General features: G+C 39.4%; 1 protein-coding gene across 2 annotated transcripts; it reads right to left on the minus strand.

The window, feature by feature from the left end:
• Positions 1 to 3,801: 3,801 nt before the first annotated feature.
• On the minus strand, positions 3,802 to 19,804 carry LOC137199363 (RAS guanyl-releasing protein 1-like). 2 transcript variants are annotated; one of them, XM_067613613.1, is made up of 17 exons: positions 19,214 to 19,804; positions 18,446 to 18,600; positions 13,707 to 13,814; positions 12,208 to 12,268; positions 11,989 to 12,120; positions 11,150 to 11,303; positions 10,793 to 10,966; positions 9,848 to 9,964; positions 9,431 to 9,706; positions 8,943 to 9,023; positions 8,528 to 8,632; positions 8,242 to 8,351; positions 7,640 to 7,784; positions 7,453 to 7,489; positions 6,893 to 7,018; positions 5,288 to 5,616; positions 3,802 to 5,178 (listed from the first exon to the last, which is right to left on the minus strand). In XM_067613613.1, exons 1-17 carry the CDS (start codon positions 19,348 to 19,350, stop codon positions 5,044 to 5,046), a joined length of 2,382 nt encoding a protein of 793 aa, XP_067469714.1. In that variant the 5' UTR covers positions 19,351 to 19,804; the 3' UTR covers positions 3,802 to 5,043. The 2 variants fall into 2 exon arrangements, with proteins under 2 accessions (XP_067469714.1, XP_067469715.1); XM_067613614.1 differs by lacking the exon at positions 19,214 to 19,804 and adding an exon at positions 19,046 to 19,197.
• Positions 19,805 to 26,937: the final 7,133 nt, after the last annotated feature.

Here is a 26,937-nt window from a genome sequence, read left to right on the forward strand (position 1 = left end):
TATAAAAGGTCAGAAAACTGAAAATGCTGATTCTTCTTCCCTGAAGCACAAGTTAACAGATGACTGGTTTTGTCTGACCACTACTCAAAAACCCAAAGATGATGAGTTTACTTTCATCGAAAACTGGGAAAATTATCAAATATAGAGGGATAATCAGCCATGCGCATAGCCCATATAACATAAATATTTCCTTATTTAGTGTGACAACAATTCTTTACAGTCATTTCTATATTTTGTCACCTTATTTAAATGATCAAGCCCAGTTTGTGGCAAAAGGAATGGTTACTATGTCAATACATTTCTACATACTGGGTTTAATTAAGGTGAGGAGAAACGAAAAATCAGTATAATGAATTTGGAATTATTATTTCTTTTATACATGTACCTGTGGAGTCTATGGGACTCCAAGTACTGGGGAAGTAAAGCCAATCTCACCAAAACACAAGGGATAATGTATTTATATTAAAATCCTATGAAATAATAATTAAAATATATCAAGTCTCTCTTTTCCAGATCCAAATGAGGCTCACAAGAATAAACAAACAAGCTGTCCACCACATCACCACATCACCATGGCAATTGATTCAGTGATGTGTAGTACATGCTCTATTTTTGTGCAGCAGACTGTGGTTCCTATTAGGCGGTTGGGGGAGTCCAACTGTGTCCCACTGCTTGGTAGAAACAGAAGGAGTTCAGAGGGTTCAGATAGAGACCAAGTGCTTGGTTTGCTCTGTTTTATGCACCTTCATAAGGAATTCTCAGTGAGGGAAACTCTCATCCTACTACTTCTTCCCATCCAGACTCTATATCTGTTCCTTTACTTTGCTTCACTTTCCTTGATCTTGGCAATGTGTTGTTTCAGAGACTTCTGCAGATTGTCAATAGTGCTCTAGCTGCTCCAGCAGTGCAGCATCTGATCTTCTCTCAGATCCCCATTTTTTTCCACAAGCCTGCTTCCATTTTTCATAAGTGCATTTTCCTCTTCTGCCGTCTGTCTTTGCAGCTCTGTTAGATACGGTAGCTCTCAATTCTTGGCATGGATGAGTACTTTACATCAAACGTCATGATGTAATTTGGCAGATTCATACTGTACAACTTCTTGGCTATATATGCCACATAAAATATCAAACAGGAATCAAATATTCTAACAATCTGCTCTTTCATTCAGCTCACATGTGATCCAAAGAGCAACATTTATATCAGCACAGTTGCAACTTTTAGAATTTGCTTTCTGTTTCTTATTTATTTCCATCACTTTCCACCAAAGGACAATAACAAGGCATGAAAATCAACCAGAAATCACTCTTAAAGTTGCACTGGTGAATCATTTATTTACATAAATCTCATATTACCTGAACATCATGTAACTGCAAGCTGCATCCTGTTTTCTCTCTCATTAGGCGTCATTATTGATGCAGTGACTAAAAAGGTCATTGAAACACAGTGTTACTATGACAGGATGAAAAAAACAACCCAAACACAGAATGTGTTTCTGGCTTTTTAAATGCATCATCCTATGAGTGTTGTTAAGTATGTTTTTTTGTTGTTGTTTTTTTTTTTTGTTTTTTTCCATCCAAATTATAAGCCTGTGCCAAACCCAGCGGGAAGCCATAACTAGAGGAGAAGTTGCATTGTCTGGTATGCCAGCAAGAGAAATACTATTGTATGAAACCATTCCATTGAGTATTTATATATAAATATCTGGACTCATAGATTATTTTATGTGCATACACAGCTGTATATTGTGGAATTCAGAGGCAGAAATGTAGACTCATGTCTCTGTATCAGTACTTTCACAGTCCACAGTGCTGCCCATAAATTCATTACTCTTTTATCAGCTTCAGGCTTCGCTTCTTTCTCTCTCTATTCTGCATTTACCAGGAACTGATATGTGAATTTACTCTTGTTATGAAGCTAAAACTACATTATGTTAAAGGCCAAAAAGGGACACAGCTGAGCGATGATGTTCCTCTTGGCAAACTCCTGTACAGCCCTTCTCTTGTTATACTCTTCTGCTTTTATCAAGGTTAATTAAAATTTTCACCATGGCTTCACACAATTTTCAAGCTACTTCCAGAATGTTTTTCTTTTTTTGCAAAATGCACGCCTTTCTCTCTTCTTTAATCCTCACCACTCTCCCCCCACAGTTTCCAACAGTCTCTCTCTGCTCTTCCCTTTCACAAGGGTCCTTTGGCCATCATTAGAACTTAATGAACTCAGTTTAATAATCAAGGGAATTAGTGGAGTTGTGTTCGACAGTAGCTTTGCCGTATCCTACAGGCATTGTGGCAGCTCTTCTTCGTGTTTGAAACGAGCATCTCCTGTGTGTGAAATGTGTTGTGTTCTCATTGTGTTTTCTGTGTCCCACACTCTGCTATCAGGGGGACATAATGGGATGTTCCACATCTTCCCCCTAATTAGTTTCGGAGTATGTTCAGTAGACTTAGCAGATTGAGTCAACTTATGGGTATCTCACAATGGCCCAATTCCCCCAAGTACACTGATGTCTGGGTGATAAATCATCTCTGTCTGCCTGCTGTAAATAGGCTGACTTTTGAAGTGTTGCCCACAATGTATGGAGAGCGGTGTTACGCGCTGTATCCGTTAGCCCACATGTGTCTTGCTATCTCCTTCAGGCTTAAATGCACCACAATTAATTATGTTTACATTCTCTGCTGGCTTCGTAAATGGATTTTCGACTGATATATTTATCTTTATGATGATTACTTTAACATGTCAGAGGTAAATACATTTCTCCTCTCAAGCTTGTATTACAGCCTTGATGGAAACAGCAGCTCTTGCAGGGGCATCATCCCTCGAGTTTAACACATGTTCCCTCTGTCAATTTCTCTCAGCCAGCCATGATATTGGAAATTATTCTGCATTAGTGTGCATGGAGCCTGGTAGACTTCGGGTGTTACTCCCTTGCAGCTGGGTGTCACATTCAAATAGAAGTAAATTAGCTGTCGCCAATGCTAGGCTCGGGGCTGCTGCTATGCCTCAGAGACTATCCTTTTACACTAGGTCTCTGCTCACTGCCCAGCCAATGCAAGGCAACAAGTCATTATGGCACCAAGAAATGAAGATGCACAATATAACTTGAGACAAATGTTGTTTTTTTATCTGAGGATGAATTACAACTATAGAAAAGTACTGAATCACAGCACCGAGAATGTAGCAGTGTAAAAATCACCTGCTGTTTGCAGTATTGCTTGAAGAAAGCTGAAGGATTAGGTACTTGGTTTGAATCTCTGCTTCTGCTGCAGCAGACAGTTGCCCTCTCATTATCTACTGGCCAACATTGACTGTGGAGCTGGACTCATTACCAGCAGCAAAGCCCCTGGGACAGGACAGATTGGCAGATTGGTCTCCAGAGTGACACACAGCCTGTCTTGTCTCATGAATCCATCGCCCATCTTTTTTTTCCTTTTTTTTCTTAAATAGTTCCAAAACTATGTAGACTACTATAGATGCATACGTTTATGTGTGTAAGTCCCCTCCACTCATAATTACTGTTCCTTCATTTGGGCTGTACTGTGCAGAATGATGTATGTGCAGAGTTTCTTTTTAAATGTATCTCCTGAAGGGGGAAAGTTTCTCTCTGCTCACTGAAAATCTGAATCTAATCAGATTTTCTAATTTGACAGTAATAGTCTAAGTTAAACACACAGATCCCTAATTAGGGTGCAACATTTATAGAAGTCCATGTTAGTCTTAAAGCTGTGGATCATTAGCAAGAAGCTGAAGGAATATTATGAGGCTTTACTGACACCTAGTGGTCAAAAAGTGTAACACAGGCAATGACTTTATATAGAATGTTCAGTATTTATTATCACAATAAGAGAACAATACTGCAAGAAAGGATGGACCTTGAAATAACTAAGATGGTATATAGTGGCACCATGGATACTCTGTACAGCACATCACACATATTACAAACACATGCAATCATGACTCCCATTCACAATACAACACTGCTACAGTGGACCACACAACAATACAGAAGACGTGTCTGCACAATAAAAATAAAAAGTATCAATATGATGTCAACACACACACACACACACACACACACACACACACACACACAAGCATAAATAATTCATTGAAAGTACCAGTATACAAAATATGCAATTATCTCACTTTTTGTATGAACTGTGTAGTGTTTCAGACAATAAATATTAACAGAAGCACTGAAAACATCTTGTGCATTGATATGAACTCAGACATTGATGCAGAGCAACAACAGGTCTGTACATCTGAGGCCATCCGGACTGTAGAAATGTCATCTGTCTGCTGCAGTTATCAGAGGAATCTTATCATTAATACTAATAATAATTCACCTGTCATATACTCCACAAAATTCTTGTTTTTTTAAAACTATTTTGCTGAATACTGCAGCCTCTGATTTCCATTTTATGTTTAACATAAATATCTAATCTCATTAATTGACCAAGAGCTGATCAAGCACATTCTTCTCTCTTGTTCCACTCTAAAATACTGAACTCTTTCATTCAATAATCCTTTGTTTTTTATAACTTTAACACAGAAAACTTGATTCCGATTGCATCTACTCTTAATAGTTGAGTACAGTGAGTAATGCTCATGTTGACGATTTTCATTATTTGGGAGAACTATGCATATATATACACACTTCTTCAGATGTAACACTCCAACACTAAATTGGCTTTCTTAGCTTTTCATACTATGAAATAATGTTGATGTGTTTTTTTTTCTTTTAAAAATCAAGTTGTAAAAAGTTCTACTGTATTAATAACTGACAATAATCTTCCATACTCACCTCAAAAATGACCCTTAACTCATTATTGATGATGCACTGATTGGCATTTTTGATTGGCTAGCGACCATTATCATTAGAACACCTTGACTGGCTAGGTGAATTTAATCCCACCTTATACCATGTAATGCCAAAATGCCTGGGTCTCATTATACCGGTAAAATATTTACACTGTTCATGAGCAGTAAGTCGGATCCAGATTTATACATGCTGCCATATGGGGCAGCTCCAGTGTATGTATGTGTCTAAGAGGAGGAGTCCTCCTCCACAGGGTGGAGAGCATGCCTCTTCAGCAGTGTCTTTAGTATCTCCACTTCCCGCTCCGCCTCCCTCAGCTTCTTACGTAGTGTCTCATTGACTTTATGGAGCCTCTGGTTGTCCTGAGAAAGACACATAATATTTATATGATGTATGGGTAAATTCAAGTACTGTGCAAAAGTACAGAGGAAATATTATCTGCTGTGGTAAAAAAAAACAACAACAACTAACCGCTTCCAGAGATTCATACACGGGTTTGTTTTCTTCGTCTGGCTCTTTGGGCTTTTGCACAATAGAAGCTCTGTTTTCCCACTTGGCACAGTGTCGCTGCTTTCTCTGGGGCACTGGGCTGGGACACGAGGTGAGAGCAGGCGACGTTGGAACCAGCAGAGCAGGCTGAAAGCGACTGGCCTCAGGGGAGGTTGCAGAAGATAGCTGGGGTCCCTCTGTCTGGGTGCCACTGTGGACTTTTCGTGGCCTTGAATGTGAGGGGACTGGGGAGTCTGGGCTCCAGTCTTTGCTGTCATCTGATAAGTAGGGGAAAGGACATTCTTCTGAACCTAGAGAGTGGGACATAAGTCATTCAAATGAGACCAACTGCAAATCCAGATTGTGAGTCATTATGTACTTAACTTTCCACTTTTCAGTTAAATTGATTTGTGTATGCTGTTATCACAAGTATATCTCACATGAGATTCTCACAAGATCTAAGCAATAAATGACCACAAAACAAAATGACTCAGTTCATGTGTATTAAAACACAAGCCAGTCACGTAATTTGGGGAGGCGTTGTGCAAATACAGCCCCCATGTTTTTATGATGTGTATTGGTAAGTCAGTCCATATTAAGTAAAATCGAGAGTTCTTTTGTTCTGAACAGAGTAGCTTTCTCGCAGCAGGTGGGCAGCCTCAGTATTACTGTAAGTGAAACAGTTCCTAATGACAGCCGGAGGGAAATCACCCCGACAGCAGGCCCTACACTCTGCAGTTGTTTTCTTTTATCTACAGCAAACTAAAGTGAAATCATGTAAATACTGACTTTTACAGATTTCTCACAGTATAGCAGGCCTTGATTACAGGAAATACCTTAAACCTGTTGCCACCAGATGGCACATTTCATTACAGACTCATTGATCACCTTCATATTGCATGTCACTGTCCTTATAGCTGTGAGTGTACCTATGTCAGTGTATGAAATACCATGTGATGATTGGGGGGCCCGGTGCCATGGGCGATACTTCCAAAACAGAATAGACATACTTCAGCCACTAGATCCAAGTAGCTATACAAGAACAAGCATGGTTGCGTTTTTTTATTGGTCTATTTATTTGTTTGTTTTGTGATATAAGGACTGTTTCAGTTTTCTGGGACTTTTATTTATTTATGAATACAGTATGAATCAGGTCATGTTCACATTTTTTATTGGATGTTTCAAATATGCAGAGGCGGTGCAATTTGCATTCAAATGCTGTAAATGCTTTGACTGCAATATATTTTTATTGTGTTATTATGAAAACGATCAAGATTTCGATAGTTACATAAAATAAACCTTACTGTGCAGATAAATAGAAAATAATTAGGCCTATCGTTGAGACCCCCCTGATATTTCATTTTGAGATTTTCAGGGGGTCCAAGGTGCCGATTAAGGGGTCCCAGACCCCCCGAGACCCTCTGTATTTCACACACTGACATGTGTAGAAACCTGTGTCTGAGAAATCTATGTGCTATTAAGTGAGCATTTATCATTATAGGTTTGATGAATGTGATGAATACTGAGTGTGTGTGTGTTTCAGTGGGAATGTTGGTGGTGGTGATGAACCCCATCACCCCAACCCACCCTCTGAAGTGCCCATGGTCACAGGAGTGGAGCTTGGTGTCGGACTGTCTGTGGTCATTTTGGTGTTCTTCTTGCACTCAAACGCCACCTGGTCCTTGCACAGCTTGTGGCAGTTCATCCCGCAGTCTGAACAGGCCAAAAGAATGTATAACATGTCAAAACAGGAACTAGCATTAGCCTAACTTCAACAACTGACTTTTCTTTGAACACTATCTGTTCTGCAAATGCAACTACCAGACCTTTGCATGCTTACTGTCAAGCAAACAAATAGTTCTCAGATCTTTTGAAGGACGGGGGAGGGGGAAAAACTGTGGCTCCGACTGCAGAAACTGTCGTTTTTTTCTTTCTTTTTCATGTGCTGCAAGGTTCAGCTCGCAACATGCAACAGAGAAAACCACACTACACATTCTTAAGATAGCTCCTCTTTACCTGCTCCCCACAAGACAATGTGTGTACCTCTACTCAGTACGAACTTCTCGTTTAATCTATGCATGACGCTGACTGACATTTCGCCCAAGATAGACCTGCCAAAGTTGCACAAGAAAGAGCGCAATAATTACCTTTGCACCTGTAGCCTTGCTTGATGACACCCCACAACTGTGAAGGAGAACATTCATATAATTGAATATCAACAAGCGAAAGCAAAACTAAAAGCAAGATTGCTGTAGATTTTGTACAGTGACAGCAATAAAGCAGTTTCTATATTTCATCATACAGTCTCATCTTTCAGTTTGTGTGGTAACTTACAAATCCTGAGCAGTTGTCACAGAAGGTGGGTTTCATGTATGTGGTCTCCTGGAAGTTATGGACAAAGCCCAGACCCAGTTTGGAGCAGATGACACTGGCCCGCATGAAATAGGCTGTGATTTCCTCTCTGCTGACAAGGCCTTCCCTGGACAACCACAGCACATATACAGTGTAATTTAGTAGAGAAAATAGAGCTGTAAATGATACAGAAAACATGGAAAATGAAGAATCAATTTCAGATTTTAACTTGGTACTTTTGTGTTTGGTATGGTAGGGCCTGATTTTTTTTATGACTGAACCCACTCAACTGCCAATGTGTTAAACACTATATATCACTTTGCCAGTGTGTAATGTGAAAACTTGGTATAATCAACACTCACTTTAAGTCTTTAAGGGTATTACATGCTTTTCTGTGGTTTGTGAGCATCATATACGATTGGATGTGCATGGGAAATAAAAGAGTTAATATTTAGTGGTGCTTGTGGTTTAGTAGTGCAGCTATTTTATGTTTCCTGTTGCTACACTCATCACTACATACCACTTTTGCTTCCTCTACTCTGAAGTCACAAATGAACTCGGAGCATGTGCGTGACCTGTCTTACTTCTCTTTGTCCATGACACAGAAGGAAAAAGGAAAGCTAGCAGCAATTTTCTCAAAGTCCTCTTGAGAAATGAAGCCGTTCTCGTCGTGATCGTAGTTCTTAAACACGGACTGTGGGAAACAAGAGACAAACACCATTGTTGCTTGACTATTAGTGAACAATAGCTGCAAGAGCAGGCTGTCAAAATGGCAGCATCCAGAAGAATAGTTAAAACAAATGATTATGGTTATATAACAGCGTTACTAAGTAGCTGTGTGGAGGCTACACTTAAATAGGAAGCACTTACATCCACCATTCTCTGCACATGTTTGCTGATGGTTCGGGGGTCAGGTTTGGGAGCCACTCCTGGTGCCCAATCCACAACCACTGGAGGTCTAGAGGGTGTGGCTGGCTGATAGAAAATTAATGATACATTAAAAAAACAAGCATGAGCATGAAGATAAACATGTAGAATATTATATATCACACAAAATCCATGCACAAACACAGATGCTACAGATGGTGCTGATCTAAGCTAACCAGCTGCTGACTGAAGTGTCATATTTAGCATTAAGATATGAGATTGGTATCAGTCTTCTCATCAGTCTTTCTAACTTTGAAAAATAAGCGTATTTCCGCTCGTATTAATATGTCAAACTATTGCTTGAATACAAAACAATAAACAGTAAAGGTGTGAATTTGTGTCTGCTTCTATCACTCACAGGTGCTTTACAGTTCTTGGGTTCCCGAGTGTAAGACAGTTCATAGATCTCATCCTCGGTGTAGTAAAGGTCCAAGGACAGCTGTAAGGAAAGAGAGAAAAGTGTTGGCACATGGGAGGAAAACAAAGAGAGAAAGAGCTCTTTGTATCCCTAAACTTCTCTTTGAAACATGTTCTGATGAGGGAAAAATGAGGTCATAGGGTAACTATTATCTCTTCATGGGCATTCTGCCGTTCAAGTACGATTAAAGCACCACACACAGATAACACAACAATACAGCAATCTGAACTCACTCTCATTCACACTCAGTCCGTCACCCACACACTTATAGATCATAGACTCTCATCACACCCACACAAGCGCAGACAATCCACATGCTGTAACACACTCATTTGCATCTGTGCTTGCGTTCAAAACAATCTAGTGAATCACCCGAGGCTACATAAAAACTGAAATGTGTCGATAAGTTGCATTGAAAGGTGCACTACCGTAAGCAGATGGACCAGGTCCTTGTTAGCGTCCAGCTTGGGTGGGATCTGCTGGAGCTGGATCAGCTCGTTAATATGGCTGTAGAGTGCCTGGAGCTTCTGGACATTCACCTTGTTGTCCTCAACGTAGTCTGACATGGCCTCATTGACCGAAATCAGGTCTTTGAGGTGGACGCCAAGGATAGGGATTTTAAAACCTGTACACCTGTTGTAAGCTTGTCTATAGTTGTCATAGTTTCTGCAGGAGGACAGCAGGTCTGTCATCTCATTCAGTACCTGAGGGGTAAAAAGACGGCTGTCACTTAATTCTCATAAGATAGTAAAATATCTTGTTCTTCCCTGTAATAATACATGTGATAAAATCTTTAGCTTCAGCTCTTAAATCAGCTGGATCTTATGCCGCTAGTTGTCTGTTACCTTGGTGACCTCACTGGGCACATGTGAGGTGGTGTCCTTCAGTCTGGAGATGGAGCTGTGACAAAGCCCTCCCACCACCGCCATTAGTGTGTTGTAGTTGTGCATAAGATGTAGACACTGGTGGATGCACACAAAAGGCACACATATCAGTCCATCCACGCACACACACATATAAACACGGACAATTAAACTTGTTCCAGGTAGCCCTGGTTATATAATGCACAACGCTGCAGTTACATAAGCCACTTATATTGTTGGCTTTTTCTTGCCGTGCGCTGATATCTCACTCTTTTTTGGAAGTGCTTTTCCCTCTCTTTTCAGTTCTCTAATTCATGCTGTCACTGGAGCATTATGGTGTGAAATTCATTTCCACACCCATGGGTTTTGAGGTTGACAGCAGTGAGCAACAGCAGACTGGTGCATTAGTGTTACAGTGCAAGAGGTCCTCCAGGGTAAAAGCCTGCCTAACGGCTCCCTGAAGCCAGCACAACACTTCTCAGCAGGCTGCATGCAGCCTCACACTGGAGTGGTTTAACAAGCAAGGTCTTATCAGCGACTGCACTCACGAGTCATTCTTCTCTTTTCCACTTCCACAAACTCCTCAAAATCTAAGAGTGTTCCTCTTGATAACTCCATTAGCTTATATTCAGTTAATATTTTTCTATTGATAAACTCTTTCGATACGCTAAAAGCCTGCAGCAGAGCTCTTGAGAATCATTACCAGCTCTCTGTGAATGTGCATTATGCAACTGACAATTAAGCAGCATCTATAGTGTTGCTCAGAATGTGACAATAGACTGTCATTAGTTGGATAAGGTGTGTGAACAATAGCACGTAGATGCAAGCAAAGAGGAAATGTGTCAAACACGGTTCCTTTTTCTTTTTTTTTTTGGCTAAACATGGAACAGAAGTGTGAGAGTAGTAGTGTGGGGTTGATTTAAATACCTGTGCTACGTGGATAAACTTGGTGAAAACCTCAGCTCTCAGCTGAGCTGTCGGCCTGCTCAGCACCATCAGCTGAACCCACTGGGAGATACCATTACACAGGGCGATGGAACGCTCCATCACAGGGATGTCCTTCATGCAGCAGTTGCGAATATAATTCTGATAGTCTGCAAACTGGTGGTGGGAGCAGAGAGAGGAGGATAAATAGATGCACGGAAACTGTGAGGCATTTCCTTTGGTGGAGGAAATAACCTAATGGTTCTTCGAAGTTCATGAGGAAGCACGTCAAATAAACAAATCATCAATGTCCAAAAGATTTGAATGGTCTTTTATGTTGATATGAGTGTGTATACTCACTGATATCCTGCAAAAGGACTTAAACTCCAGGAAGGTGAGATGCTCAGCCAACTCAATGGGCTCCAGGTGGTCAAAAAGAAGAGAGACTTTCCTCTTTTTACTGCTGTTAGCTTTGATCTTCTGGCTGGCCTTCCACGACCAGTCCCGCTCATTTCTAAAGTATAACATGACCACATTCACTATTAGCAATGTAGTATTAGCAGTGATATAGTATTAGTAAATTACTATTGCTTTAGACTTAAGTTTCAACATGAATTTGTTTGTTGACAGCCATTATTCAAAGCTACATTTGAACACAATTTTGGATTTTAGTCAAGATCTTAACACTCAAAATGAGGACATATAGAGGCAACAGCACTGCATGAACCATTGACATATTGTTGAAAATATATTTCCCAAACTAGTTCGTAAATGTCTTGCCAATAAAGCTTTAAGTGGAACAAAAACAATTCCAATACCTTCAATGAATTACATGTAAATTTTGCATAAAACAAGGCACAAAGCATTTTGATTTTTTTTCGATGTAACAGCACAGTCGTGAATTGTATTTTGTGGATATGAAACTTTTACTAAATACTTTGTAGTCAGGTGTGACATATGGTCATTAAATGAATCACTGGAACAAGAAAACACAGAATATACATATACTGTATATGTGATGTCAAACAGTGTGAAAAAAACAGTTTACTCTTACTTTGAAGCTACTTTAGAGGCTTCAAAGTTATTCTTCAAAGTTCTGTGTTCTTGATCGTGACTGTTGAGTACTTTCCATGACCAAACTGAGAGTCATGTGTAGGCCTAATGTCTCAGTTGACAGCTGGTCAGAGATTAACACTTACATCCATTTGGTCTCTAGGAGAGAGCAGAGATGCTCCTGTCCCTGCTCTCTGATCAGCTCCCGGAACTGGTCCAAGCTGTCTGACAAGCTGTGGTGCAACCGGAACATCACCCAGCATTCCTGGATCCAATGCCTGGAAATCAGAGATGAGACTATGTCAGTGATGTGAAACATACAGCTTAAGTTAGACTGTAAAACTATATAAATGTGTTAAACTGACTTGACGAGGTAGCATATCCTCTGGCACTCTGTTGGCTGCTCGTTGTCCATCGCTGTTTTAAATGTAATGACTTTAGATAAGGAACTGATGACTGTTGACTGATAAGGGAGTCAGCTTGTCAGTAAATCTGCTGATCTACAATATTATCTAGCATAGTTATGTTTTAAGTAAAAAAAAAAAAAAAAGTGAAAATATGGTTGATTCGACTGCAGAGTTTCTTTTGTAGAAACAACTCATTAATAAAAGCCTCCAGCAACTAAACTAAAAGGCAAACAGAAGTGACATTTGGTAATGTGGGAGGAGGTGAGTGCATGAAGCAAAACTCTGATGAGCATCACTGAATGAATCATACTGGCACACAGAAGTAAGTGAATAATAAATATACTGTAGAACAACTGTTGATTAATATCCATGTGTTTCTGGCAGCACTCCGATCATGTTTTAATCAATGTTGTCAGCCCATAAAAGCTGATTCATTTATTATTACTTCAATTAGCACATGTTGACCACAGAACACTTTCCCGTGAATTTATATACAGTACACACAAAAGCACTTCCTTGTTTTATGAAGTGGCTTTTATAAATAGACTGACACTATGGCTCTCTATTGGCAGAAATCAGTTTCAAGAGATGCACATAAAAAGGCTGATTGCGTCATGGGAGCAGAAGAACTGCCCACGCAATCTCAAGGCCAGACTGTGATGAAGGCTGTTAATGGCCCCCGTCTCTTCCCCTAATCCTAACACACACACCGAATTTATTTGATGTATCCTTTTGGGTCTTGGGCTCAGAATGAGAGAGTTAAAAATAGCGGAGGGGCATTCGGCGTTGTGTGCGCTCTGACGTTGGTTTGTGAGAGCAGGGGCCTCTTTAAGCAATAGAGTCTGTGTTTATATATAGTTGAAGAGGACTTGTATGTGAAAGAGGCAGAGGTAATTAACACCTGAAACCCCAAGGCTGCTTGCCAGGCCAGTAAGGTCCTCTGAGAGGCTTCATGACGCCACCGCTGTTTCCTGAATGGAAGCCTAGATTACAGGCCCTCCACTCAAGTCACAAGACACTACAAAAACCATGTTTTTTTCTAGCTATGAAGAGGAGAAAATGAAAGAGATGGAATCAAACATTTTGAAAGAGAGCAGATACATGATGGTGATAGACTCCCTGTTATCGAATGCATGATACACCGGGCCTAGATTGAAGGAAATGTACAGCTAAAAATGGCAGAGATGGAGACAGAGATGTAAAGGGTCTACAGCAACTGACAGCAGGAGTAAACACGACACATGCCACATTTAACACGGACAGCTACAGGCTGCATTGTAAGCCAAGTACGAGCTTGATTGCCCGTTGCTGTTGACAACCAAACGAAAGCAGCACACAGCAGATCCAGTGATCTGAACCCATGTTACAGTGCACTGGCAAATTGTAAGCACCAATTGGCTAATGCATTTTTGAATCATCTGGCTGTATAATAGTTTTATGCTGGACTATTGAAGGATATAGAGTGATGAGTTTATCTAGCAGATCACTGGAGGAGATGAGGAGACGGTGCATGGTCAGGGTGATGTTCAACAAGTGGCTGCTCCCACATACACAACCATCCGAGTCTGCAAGACAAAAACAGACATATTGAGTGTACCATCATTTCTACAAAGCTGAGCAACATCGCCTATTACAAGACAACATGTCATGCCCTTAAAATAAAACTTGCACCAGTGACGTGGGGTTTCACTCGTATAAGTGGTATCGGCAATGTTTTCTCATACCATCCCCTCATAGGGTCAGTTATAGTCATCTGTAAGGCTCAATGGATGTGTGCAGCATGTTTTGTGGACATACTCTTCTTTTTTAGTTAAAAGTGAAAACTGGAAAGACATCTTTTAAATTTAGTAAGAAAAGTAAAAGATGAAAGAAAAAAGTAAGTTTAAAGATCCCCTTCAGACATGTATTAGGACATATAAAACTACTCTGCTTGGAAATAATGTGTCTGATATGGTTTTTCCACAAAAAAAAGTATAATTACCACTTTAAAATCCCTAAAATGGCATTCACTCCTTCTCCCTCATTGAAATTTACAGTCTAAAAAAAATTACAATCTATAAATATGCAAATATATTTTATTTCAGATGTTAAACTGCTGGACACAAGATTCACTGTAAAGTCCATTCTCAGTGTTTGATGGACAAACTGTTCTTCACAAATACTCTAATGATTATGTACATAGTGCTTCATATACAGTGAGCTGAGAAGGAGAAGAAGAATAAAGAAAGAAGATATAATAGTTTAAAAACCTCAGTGGTGTCTTTGCAAACCATAACGTAGATATGTCCAATAATAGAGAGGAGTAGGTTAACCAGGTGAAACACCAACTGTATACACTCATAATATCCACCAACCCCATCTCTGCAAATCTGCCTTTTCCTCCGAGTGTGTGAACCTCTGCGGCTTGATTGTCTCACTACCTTAGTCGCTTCCTTTTTCCTTGCATATATATCACTTCCTTTCTTTGTGACCAGTGCACCTTTCCTTATCTTGGTTGTCTGGGTCTACACTAGTACAACTGACACCTTGAGACCCACAGAGCGAGGAACTTTCATGTCAGCTTCTTTAGGAAAAAGAACTACAATACATGTGTAACAAAATATTACATAACGTCACAACGCCAGCTCTGAGTTGAAATTGCAGAAAACGCATTTTTCTACCTACTTACGTGAAGTAACACAACGTTTATCTTCTGTAAGACTTAAAACACTGCTGCATGAGGTGAATTAGTGGTTGACATAAAGAGGAAGATTGACTGCATGTTTGGATATATGATTTATATATACCAAGGGAAATTTTAGGCTGTGTACCTCTTCCTTCTACAGCCACAGACAAACTGTAGAGAATGAACACTGAAGAGACTATTGTTCAGTGTTCACACATTGTTCAGTTCACACACATGAAGTACGTGGATGAATTCTGAAGTCTTGTTCCCCTTTAAGGTTTCTTAACACTATCAAGGACATCAGGCGTCTGTGGACCCACTTTTAAACCATATCACCTTGGAAATATCTCAGATGCCATGGCAACATGTTTTCTAATCTTTGTTATCTGTAAGCAACTGGCCACTCCAGCCGCAGCTGACTAATCCAGCCCTCATATCCTGCATGGGGTGTGTTTCTGTTTGTAACACGCAGCCAACTAAACCCAGCGAATGTCAATGATCTCACCGGTTAAGTCAATAAGAGAGTAAAAGAGACAAGTGAAACAATATGTGGTATATTCAAAATGACACAGCTGGTAAAGTATTAAAGCTTCTGTTTGGTTACAACACATTTATACAAAGCATTTCTTCTTAAACCCAGTTATTAGCCTGTTTTTACTTTAATTATCAATCTACACTCATGTTTTAGTTCACATTATGGTTACAGTTACAGTGTGAATCAGCCAAAGTGAGACCTATGGCAAATGCACAACAGGAAGTCATGACTCTCCATCAGGTAAACAATTGCTCAATCCTTTTTTTCACAACTTTCCAACCACTAACCCTCCCTGTGCCGGGTTAATTGCCGGAGGAAATCCTCTCTGGACTGTCTGTTACGGACTGGAAAATTAGGAAAGCTGCTGCCTGCTGCACTGTAACTGTACAGTACTGTATGATGATAAACATGGCTGAGGGCACGCAGCACCTGGCTTACTTCTGAGGTTATCTCAGACATTCATCAGCCGTTCCAAATATGCGTGTCGCTTTTCCTTGTTTTGACAGAGGCTATCAGACTGGTTGGTCCCTTTGTTTTAGAGGAATCCAAGTCAGATACAGGATGATGGTTATCGCTCCGTACTCAAAACAAACTTCTCCATAATAACTCAAGACTCACTGTAACTTTATGATTAACACTGTTTGCATCCACACTTTAAAGCAGTGATACTTCTGCAGTTGCCAGGGGACACATGGGCTCAACTAATTTGATTTACAATTTGATTTAAAAAATAAATAGATAAATAAATGTTATATATATTCATAGTGTTAGCTGACTCCACATGCCAAGTCAGCTAACACTAACACTGCATGACTAAGAGTGCATGAAAACTACTAGCAAGTGAGGAGAGGTGTTGAAACAGCTAAAATAATGTATAGACCTACTTTTATATGTAATGGATATGGTTAAAATAGAAGACTAAATGTAATGGATATTCAGTTAAAATAGTTAGCTTAAGGTAATGGATAAAATGGTTTGCTAAAAGTAATGAATAAACTATTGAAATAGTTAGCTAAAAATATTGAATAAACTGCTGAAATAATTACCGAAACGTAATAAATAATCTGTTGAAACAGCTAAAAGTAATACACTGTTGAATAAACTGTTGAAACTATTAGATAAAAGCAATGAATAAACTGTTACAATAGTTAACAAGTAATTGTTGAAGTAGCTAAAAGGAATGGATAAATGGATGAATAGTTAGCTTCAAGTGATGGATAAATGATCGAACCTTCTGGCTTTTAGCTGCCACTCCAAGTAGCCTAGTAGTGTATACCATCCACTCTTATATCTTAAATAGTTAAATAACAGTTTAAAATCCATTCAAATGAGCACATTTGTACATGACAGGTGAAGGCGTACTTGAGTTTGTCTCACAGGGCTGTCAGTGTCCATCTCACAAAAAGCTCTAGCTGCCTTAGAGGCTGGGGGCTTTCTATTAGGTCAATAGAAAAACTTACATTCTCACTGTAAGACACTACATTTAGAAGCATTTTGCTATCTACAATTTATATAGGCCTACTGCTTTACAGATAGCTTACGGATTCCATATCTCATAAAAATTAAAAACTGTATTTACAAACTAAATGTAACCTGCAACATACAAGAAACTATATATGAATTAGGTTGGCACTGGGCACATTGTGACTGTGCAGTGCAGTCCAGTGTGGTCTAGGGAGAAGGATGACGTCAACAGCTATTGATCCAAACCTCATAGTGCTCTGCATTTCAAAGGCTGGTCAGCATCTAAGGACCACTGTTTGGGGAGCTGACCTTTCGGCGCAGCCAGGCTTGAAGCTGCCATCAGGTAATCCTTCAAATAGCTCTTACGTGCACTCTCACATTTGAAAAGGTGGCAGGACTCGTGGACCTTGGGGGTTCGCCTGTGATGTGGGCCAGGAGGAGCTAGACTGTGCTCCATTTTATCAGGAGAAGCCATTCAAGGAAAACCCCAGTCGTGACATACTGTACTGTTATGACTGTGAGATACCATCTGGAGCATGTGGACAGTGATCTCATATTTTGCATAGTGAAACTAAAATTGCTTTTTTAAACCAAGTGTTCAGAGCACTGTATGATATTGATTGCATTACATGAATCTTTAGCTCTTCTCCTGGTGAATTCTATTCCCTTCATTTCATCACGATGACTCGTACATCTGAAATGAGCGGCAGGCTGTCATTACTGCCCAGTCCTATCTCTCTACTGATAAATGTAGTTATGGGATGTCATTTTATGTGCAGCCCATTGTAACACCTCTCCATTGCTCCATTTGTGTAACCAGGCAACTGCAATTTGAAAGCTTCTCTCTTCAGAGACGCAATCACCATAACTCTGAGAGCACTCCAGACAACTTGATGAAGCCAATGATCTTTGCTTGATTGATCCAACTACAGCCTACTCAATCACTGCTGTCCTTTTTTTCTTTAAAAAAAAAAAAAAAAACACCCTCCGCCATATGGCAACATTATTACATCTTGCAGGCAGTGAAACAGTACTGCATTAATTGACATATTCAAGCAATCCTCAAAGAAATCCTCCACATTTTTAAATCACATGAAGCAAAAACACAAAACCAGAGTGGCAAGCATCAGTGGGATTGATTTCATCTTTAAATCATAAAATCCTACATTAAACAAAAACAAATGCAGCTACTGCAGTAAGAAAATCCATTCCACTTTCAAATGCAAAGCTCCTTTTGTTAAGAGGCCTGTCCAAACTAGCCAGAGATTTGTAGGAAAATACCATGAAAAGGATGGAAAAATCAGAGACTTCTAAAGAATTACAATAGAAAGATGTGATCTCACATAAACCACCGTTTGGCTTTTCCATGTGGGTTTATAATCTTATCGGTTCCCAGTGACAGACTAGCACCACAAGTCTGTTTAAAAAAAAAAAAACGTTTCAACGTGCTGCATTCAATTCAAACTTCTGTGCTCCTACTGTGTACTTCAGTATTTCAACTCTGGTGCCAAGGCAGGTCAGCGTGGACTTACCGAAGACCTGCACACAGGCCTGGACGAGCTCCTCCCAGCTCGCCCCTTTGGTGAGGGGTCCCAGGGACATCATGGATTTACCCGGGGCGGTCTGGGCCGGGCTGGGTTTGTGGAACCTGTGAGGACGGCCTGGAGGAGAAACTCTAGACCTGGGGCTGCACACCAACAAAAAGAAGAGTGAGGGGGAGGAGGGAGGGACAGAAGGGCTTGTGATAATGAAAGTGTTTTTCTCAATTGTGTGTGTGTGAAGATTTATCTTTTATATTTACTTAAGTGTTTCAGGCCATTATCTTAAGAGACAACATATTATATTTATTACACGTATCAATGGATTTGTTAAATAATCATAAAAAAGTAGAGCTATTGTTTGAATTCAAGAAACCACCCTGGGATTTTGCTATTCATTGTTCTCATTTCCTTCCTTTAACTTGGGGAAATACCGGTTGATTGCGGACATCCAGTTTATTCTCTTGAATGACCAGTAAACAATTTGTTTTAAAAATATGCAGGTAGGTGTAGCGGCTTAGAAAGTAACAACAAATCAGGTTAAGGAGCCTATTACACTTGTGTGTAAAATAGCACCAGTTTTGATTTACTCACCGTTTTGGCACGAATTCAGACAAACATCTGCTTATTTACCTCTAAGTATAAAACAACATAACTCTGACAAATGAAATAATCATGTTACTGTTCTAATTATGCGCACGTTTACTAAAATCACACCAAAAACTCCCCAGTAAAAAACCGTGAAGAGATTGTCTGACTTACGCATCTTCCTTTCCCTTTTCGTCCGTCGCTACACTTTCGTTTTGGCTGTTTTCTTTTGATTGACATCCCATGGCGAGATATTGGGCGACGAGCGGCTGAACTAGGCTGTCCATCTGTGTTCTCCTCGATGGGAGCATTTCATCGCTCTGCTTGGCTCAGTGCGCCTCCGCGGTCTCAGCAGCATTGTGCTGACTCGTCAATGAACATTACACAATTAAGATTCACCCAGTTTGTCCGTGAGTGGGCGGCCGCGCTGCCGGGCTTGTCACTCACTGAGAGTGGGCTAAGTACTTCACCAGTCGTCACCACTTGCTTCACAAGTCATGTTCCTACAGGTTTATACTCTACAACTGTGATCAGGAATGTAGTTTGGTCGGTGTCTCTCTTGAGGAGGGAAAATCCAACATTTTACTATTACCTCACTCACTTTGAAATTGTAATAAGGATTATTAATTTGATCACATTTCTGCCTCCCAACTCGAGACTCCACACCCACACCCTTATGCTGTCCCGTATCAAATCATATTCACCCAAAAAAAAAAAAAAAAAATCTCATTAGATTCACTCAAAACCATGCAGGGTCTCTTGGGGGTGCAGAACTGTGAGATGTGATTCCCCCTGTAGTTTATTTTTTTCTGTTCAGTCTGCAGAACAGGAAAAGGGTGGACCTTCCTCTAAAGATGTAGGTTCCATTATGAGAGATAAACCGTACCATAGGTGGTCCACATAGGATGTTTTCTTAAGTCTTTGAACTCCTTTATGGAGTCTGCTGACTCTTGTTATACTTTTCCAGGTGGTGAACAGAGACATCAGACATCATACCAGTGAATAACAAGAGGTTGGTTAACACTGGATTCCAAGTGAGACATTCAAGGGCCATAAAACTGTGCTGATGTACAGATTATAAATCTACTACCTACTATAGAACTACTGAATAAAACTGTGACTCAAAACATAACTGGTGTGTTTCCCTAAGGAAGGAAAGACACCCAAACACATCAAAGTTTTAAAATAATATTCTTTAATGAAATTAAGAAATTAAGAATATTTTTCGTATTCTTTTCTTTTTTAGATTCACTCTCCTCCACAAAAATCTCTCCTCAATTCAGCCTGCAATAGATGTAAACATCCTTACATGTAATATAACTGGAACTGCAATTAATCACAGCTTTTATTTGGCCATTAAACATAGAATTTAACCAAAAGGAAATTTTGCGAAATTAGCTCTGGAGCTTTGCGTATGCCCTTTTCCATTTTTCTACTAATTCTAACTGAGTATAACCTCAGGAGGAGCAATACCCACCGTAGGCCAAAGCATATAAGGTGCATACACTTTGAGATAAAATCCCATAGTGAACTCCCTTTGGTTAGGTGTTGGCCACACAGTTTGGATTCATGTATTTCCAGGCAGAGTGAAGTCATGAGAACCTGTATTAACAGCTGTCTAGTTCTGATAAGATAATATGTCTGTTCCCTTTTCTGTCGCTGCTGTTATCAGGCTTGACAGTGATGCCTTAAGCCTGCCCCCATGTGGCTACAGGCACATCTAAATCTGAGATCATATTTTTTGTCATGACATTAAGCCCCAGCCCAATAGGTTCACAGAAATCTACTGCTGAAGTCGAAATAAAGATTGCCACATTTCATATGAGATTTCCAAAAATAAGCAGCATTAGCACTTGGGGTTTGTGCTACCTTTGACCATTGCCTCTTGTGACCAGTGAGTTTCCACCCCACCTTTAACCAACAATAAAGTCCTGATAAGGAAATTTAAATGTAGACAAGGACAAAAGGACATGTACTTCTGCTCGAGGAGTGAGTTGATTAAACTTATTCTAATCCTGTTAAACTTATCTCTCTTATACAATAACACTGTGTAGATCCTATCCAGCATTTTGTACAGACCTCATGCAAAGTTACCAAAGTCAACTGTCTCTGTGTGAGGGTTTTAACTAATGTCGTTATTCTAATTCTCATTATTTAACATATTATTCTTTAAATCATTGTCTTTACTTAGGGATGTACTGCAGGCATACACACACACACAGAGCACTGACAACACCCTACAGGCTCACAAATAAGCATACATACAGACATACTGTATATATGGTTGGATAATGCTCACAGTTGTGGATCACAGTTAATTGTCATTTTATGTAGATTTTTATTATCAGATGAATGCTGTCAGAAAATTGTCAGACTTTCAAATTCTTGTTAAGAGTGAAAGACCTGGGGCTGAAGCCACGCCAGTAGATATTTTGAGTTATTTACTGACCACCTGGGAACATACTGGCCTTTGGCCACAATACCATGATAACTAATATGGACATTTTCAGCATATAGAAATAAAGCAACTTGCCAGAAACCAGTAAAATTAGGCTACTGTTTACAGGTGAATCTACATGCAACAATCATTTTTGCATTTCCAAAACCTTACTTTCTACCATATGTCACCTTTGATAGATGTCAGCCCTGGCTAGTTTCCCTTAGTTCATGGGAAAATGAACATTCTCCATCCATTACTTCTGCAATTCGTACAGTTTAAGGAACAAAAACAACACATGACACACCCATGCCCACACATCTCACTGATGACGTCGCTCAGAAACAGCCTACATCCATGCTATAAACACATTCTTTGTAATTTATTATTCAACTTAATTATCAATATAAGTACACATTCATACACACAATGAGCAAACTGATCATATCAAGGATACTACCTGGGTGAAAAACACAAATTGGAAAAGTTAAAATAATTCATTAGGCCTATGTGCATAACAACCAGCAGATCCTCCCACAACACAACTCTCTTTAATTTACATAACACTACATACAAAACATATGATATACTCCGTTATATGTAGAGCGAAAAAACAAACAAACAAGGAAATGACATAAAATGAAAATAAAACATTATGTGCATAGCAACCAGAGGCCTAGACTAGTTAGCTTTAGCATATCTAATTAGACTAGTATTAGCATCTTGGCTAAATATTTTTGGGGGAAATATATTGCTCGAAGGACAAAAGAAATGCATTTTACTGTGTGCAATTTCTGTTTTCAAATCTGGCCAGTTAAGCCTGTAAAATGTTTATGGGGTTACCTGGGTTTTGGTTATCTATGGAGTTGGGAGGGTGTGACAACTATGGTGTGAACTCTGCGGCTTCACTGTGAGGACGGGACTACTGCAGTGCTGTTGCATTAGCTGATGTTAGCTGGTGATGGTCAGTGAATAACTTCTAAACCTAGGCTGGCTATAGTTTAACAAAGCCTCGTTTTCTATTTCTACACATTTTAAATGCTGAAAATGTGACATGTCGGCGTCGCGGGAGACTTTGAAATTGATACGTTTGTTTGACAGGGCTGCTATGCGTAAATTAATGTCATTACTTTGTCAATAAGTGATAAGTAACGGTAATTGATGACTTTTTGAGTAACTGTCCAAAGTTGTGCTGCACCACGCTTGTGGAACAGCCTTCCTAACCGTCTGAGGGCAGCTCAGACCCCAGACTCTTTTAAAACAAGCTTAAAAACCCTTTCATTCAAGAAGGCTTTTTCATCTTAACTCTTGTTAACTTCTTTATATTAACAGTATGTTTTAACACTGTAGCACTTTGAGATTCTCTGAGTGAAGAGTGCAGTACAAATTACACACATTTTTAAAAATGTATTTTATCTTCTGTAAATGTAAGCAGAAGACATTCATTGTGAGACATAACTCACATACACATTTAGCCGTGTATTTAACATTTAGTTTGCAATTACATTAAAACATTTTATTATTTATTTATCTTTCAGAATACTGCAGAAAACGAAAAAATGCAATCAGACAGAAAGAAAAACACAAGTGGAAGGAGAGAGAAAAAGGGAAGGAGAAGAGAGAAAGGCTGAGGAGGATCGAACAAGGACAACTGGAAGAGATGGAGGGAGGGAGAAAGGAGCAGGAGGAGAAAGAGAGACAAGAGAGGATGGAGAGGAGGAGGAAGGCAGAGAGAGAACGGCAGGAGAGACAAGAAAGGGAAGAAACTGAAGGACAGGAGAGGATGGAGAGAGAAAGGGTGGAGTGGGAGGAGAGAGAGAGATTGGAGAGGAGGTAGGAGAGAGAGAGAGAGACAGGAACAGGAGAAGAAAGAGAGGGAGGAAATTAAATGACAGGAAAGGACTGAAAGGAGACAAAGGAGGAAGGAAGAGAGAGAAAGACAGGAGAGGGAGGAGAGAGACAGGAGTAGGAAGAGAGAGAGACAAGAGAGGGAGGAAACTGGAACAGGAGAGGACTGAAAGGAGAAAAGGGAGGGGAGAGAAAGACTGGAGAGAGAGAGGAGAGAAAGATAGGAGCAGGAAGAGAGAGACGAAAGGGAGGAAATTGACAGGGGAGGGAGGAAAGAAAAAGACAAGAGAAGGAGGAAGATGGAGGAAAGAGAAAGACAGGTGTGAGAGGAGAAGGAAAGACAGGAGAGAGAGGAGAAAGAGAGACAGGAGAAGGAGGAGAGAGAAAGGCTGAAGCGGGAGAAGGAGGAGAGGGAGGAGAAAGAAAAGCAGAAGATGGAAGAGAAGACAGAAAGCAAAGATTCAGTTCCAAAGAAGGGACTTGTGTCAAAGCTGAAAATGCGGTGCCTCAAACACCAGAAGGACCAAATCATCAAAGCGGTTTCCAAGACCTACAAGAAGGAGGCAGCTGCTGATGTTGTTGGAAGGAAAGTCAACTTTCATACTTTGACAGTACATTTTAGATGTCAGATAGGTTTATTATTGTAATTCTGATATTTTCTATCTTTCAGACGACAATCCTGAAATGGAGATGAGAAAATGGAGACAACAAGCTAAGTGGTGGAAGCTTCTGGAGAAACAAACAGAAGAGAATAAAGCACAAGAGGAGGGGAGAAAAAAGAAAAATCAATAGGAGGGAGACGTGGAGGACAAAAGGGAAGTTGGTCTGTTTTTAAAAGTTGTTACTGCGTTCTTTAGCAGGTACAGTAAGTTGAACATGGCCGATGGCCTTTCTGTAAAGAGAAAATTATACTTTGCAGATCCACCTAGAGATGTAATTTCACATTTTTAAAAAGTTAAGTGAGAGAAATGACAAGCATGCAAAATAACAGTAGTTAAAACACACCTAAACAAGTAAATCTTGAAATCTAATACATTTAGAAAATAAATAAATTATGGTAGTTAGAGGAGTAAAGTAGAAGAATACAGAATAAAGTTATTTGTCCTCTGATGATGGGTAGTGGTGGTGGATTTAATAGACATAAGTAACTCAAATATAATACAGAATCTAATATATTATAATATTCTCCAAAAGCAAACTGGTTTCAAAACTCAGAGGTTGTACAATTTTCTCATAGTGCTAGCTGTTAGCACTGGCAACAACAAATCACTCACCTTAGTTTTAATCACTGGCTGCCTCACTGGAGCCCTTGTTCAGAATCTGCTGCCAGCTATGTAAAGACAATCATAAAATCTGCTAATGATTCACCAGTGATTGTTCTAATAGCAAATGGACTGTATGAGTGAGGTGGAAGATCCCTCCCTCGTCACTGAATGTCAGTAAGACAAAAGAGGAAATCGTTGAATTACACAACCAGTCACACTACTCTTTCCGTCAATGGCACATCAGTCGACATCCTCACCAGGCCGTCTCCATGAGATGTCTCAAAACATTTGGTCTAATTACCTATATCTACCTATTGGCTATGTCATGTATTTAATAGGATCTTTGAATACTCAGCCACATCATACACAGTACTTTAACTAGTTAAGTCAGTGCATGTGTCACCTAATATAGATCTCAGGTTTTGCCAGAGTTTAATCCATAATCCATGAAGTTTGAAATTGGGAACATTTTTGATGTTCTAGATAATTGAGTGATATTTTTTGTTTCTGCTCTGTTGTTAGTAAACAAAACCATGTATTCAGGAAAATAAATTGGTTTGATAAAGCGACTTAAGATTCACCAAAAAAAACAAAAAACAAAACCACAAGCAAATTATGTCCAAAATGTTTTTTACTAGCTGGTAATGAGCATGAAGGGGAAATAACTTCATGTATATTGTTGATTCTCAAAACAGCATACTTGTGAGCTTGGGCATATTCTAGTCAATTCTAGCCTTGTTGTAGACACTAATCTGAATGAAGTAATTGGAAATAAAATCCATCTTTCTCCATGGTAGACCTACTGTCACTCTACTTGCATTCTTACATTCACATAAAACATCGCATTGGTCTCCCAGATTCTGTCACTACACGGGTTACAAGTAACTCTTATCGTAACTTAGCTTTTATATCTTCCAGTAACTTTTAGGGATCCTGGTGTTGCTAACGCCAAAGTTTTAAATGGCTTGTCTGTAATTTATGTTTTCATGTGATGGATAGTTTTCCAAATTAAACTCCTATTTGCATTCAACAAAGAAAACTGGATATACTAGGACAACAGCAATAATCTGTATCAATATTCAGTAGGTGCATACTAGTAAGTACGGTTTTCTGCAACTAAAAGAGTGACTTTCAAATAGGCAGAGAGTCCAGTATTTGTATTTGTATCTGTATTTGTTGAGGCAGCAAAATTATTTGTATTTGGTTGAGTGGAGTTGAAGCAAGCAACAGACTAAGCCATCTCCAGAGTGAAAGAAGAGACATCTTGGTACACTCAAGTGCACCAAGACTACTCGAGGGTTAAAGTCTAAAAAAAGTGTTGAAATGTTGCATTAATGTGTAAACAGAACTTATGAGCTCTGTTTGCTCCTGTTTTTGTTCCACACAGACAAAACACTAAGTAGAATTTGGAAAAATAAAGTTAGGTTTGTCTTTTTTATTCTTCCACTGGAAGGCGCCAGAAGAATTGTTTAAAAATTACTACTTTCCGTACTGAAAAGTACTGTACATGTTACCTTTTTAATTGTCTTTTAACTGCAAATATGGTTTTATGAGGCTTATTTTGTTTGAAAGGTTTCAGAAGTCGTGTGAGGTAGGAACCAGGGAGTCGATTAGGAAATTAACAAAGAGCGTTTGAATGCAAGGGGGGGTTTTTTGTACCGTTTATTTTTATATTTATATACTTTATTGAAACAAGGGTAAAACAAATGTACAGCACCTAACTTGAGTCTACAATTACAGACATGCCAGGGGGACCAAAGGTTGTATTAAAAAGTTAAAAAAATAACTTGTAAAGCTTACAGTGGTTATACGTTTTAACAGCTTTTTTGTTTGTACATTCAGATATTGAAGAAATGTATTATTAGAACTGTGAACAGAGATTCATAGTCAGTGAATCCAAACAATGTATTTACCCCAAAGTAATAAAAGGTGATGGTAGATATGATCAACAGTAAATTGTGACAATTTACTCCACAAAAGGTACAATTTACATCAATGTCTTTCTTTAGTTTCTGCAAATAATGATTTGTTGGATAAAACCTGTGAAGCATTTAAAGGATATCTATTTGACTTTGCTAGTCAGAAACGTATGCGGCAATAGCCAAACTGTTTCCCAACAAATATTTCCAACAAATGTGGACCAATATGATAAGGCAAAGAGTGTACTTATGATGAGTGTACTTACTTATTTCCTCTGTAAAGTTGGGCATTTTAACATGGGCGTCTATGGGGAGCCTCAAGTGGCCATTTGAGGAATTGCAGTTTTTAGCGCTTCCACGTTAGCTTCATTTTTCAGTCTCGGAGGTTGCAGAGTTAACAATGGTGAATTTATTCCAGTGCATGATCCT

Source organism: Thunnus thynnus, chromosome 16 (genome assembly GCF_963924715.1).
Source record: "Thunnus thynnus chromosome 16, fThuThy2.1, whole genome shotgun sequence".
Lineage (NCBI taxonomy): Eukaryota > Metazoa > Chordata > Actinopteri > Scombriformes > Scombridae > Thunnus > Thunnus thynnus.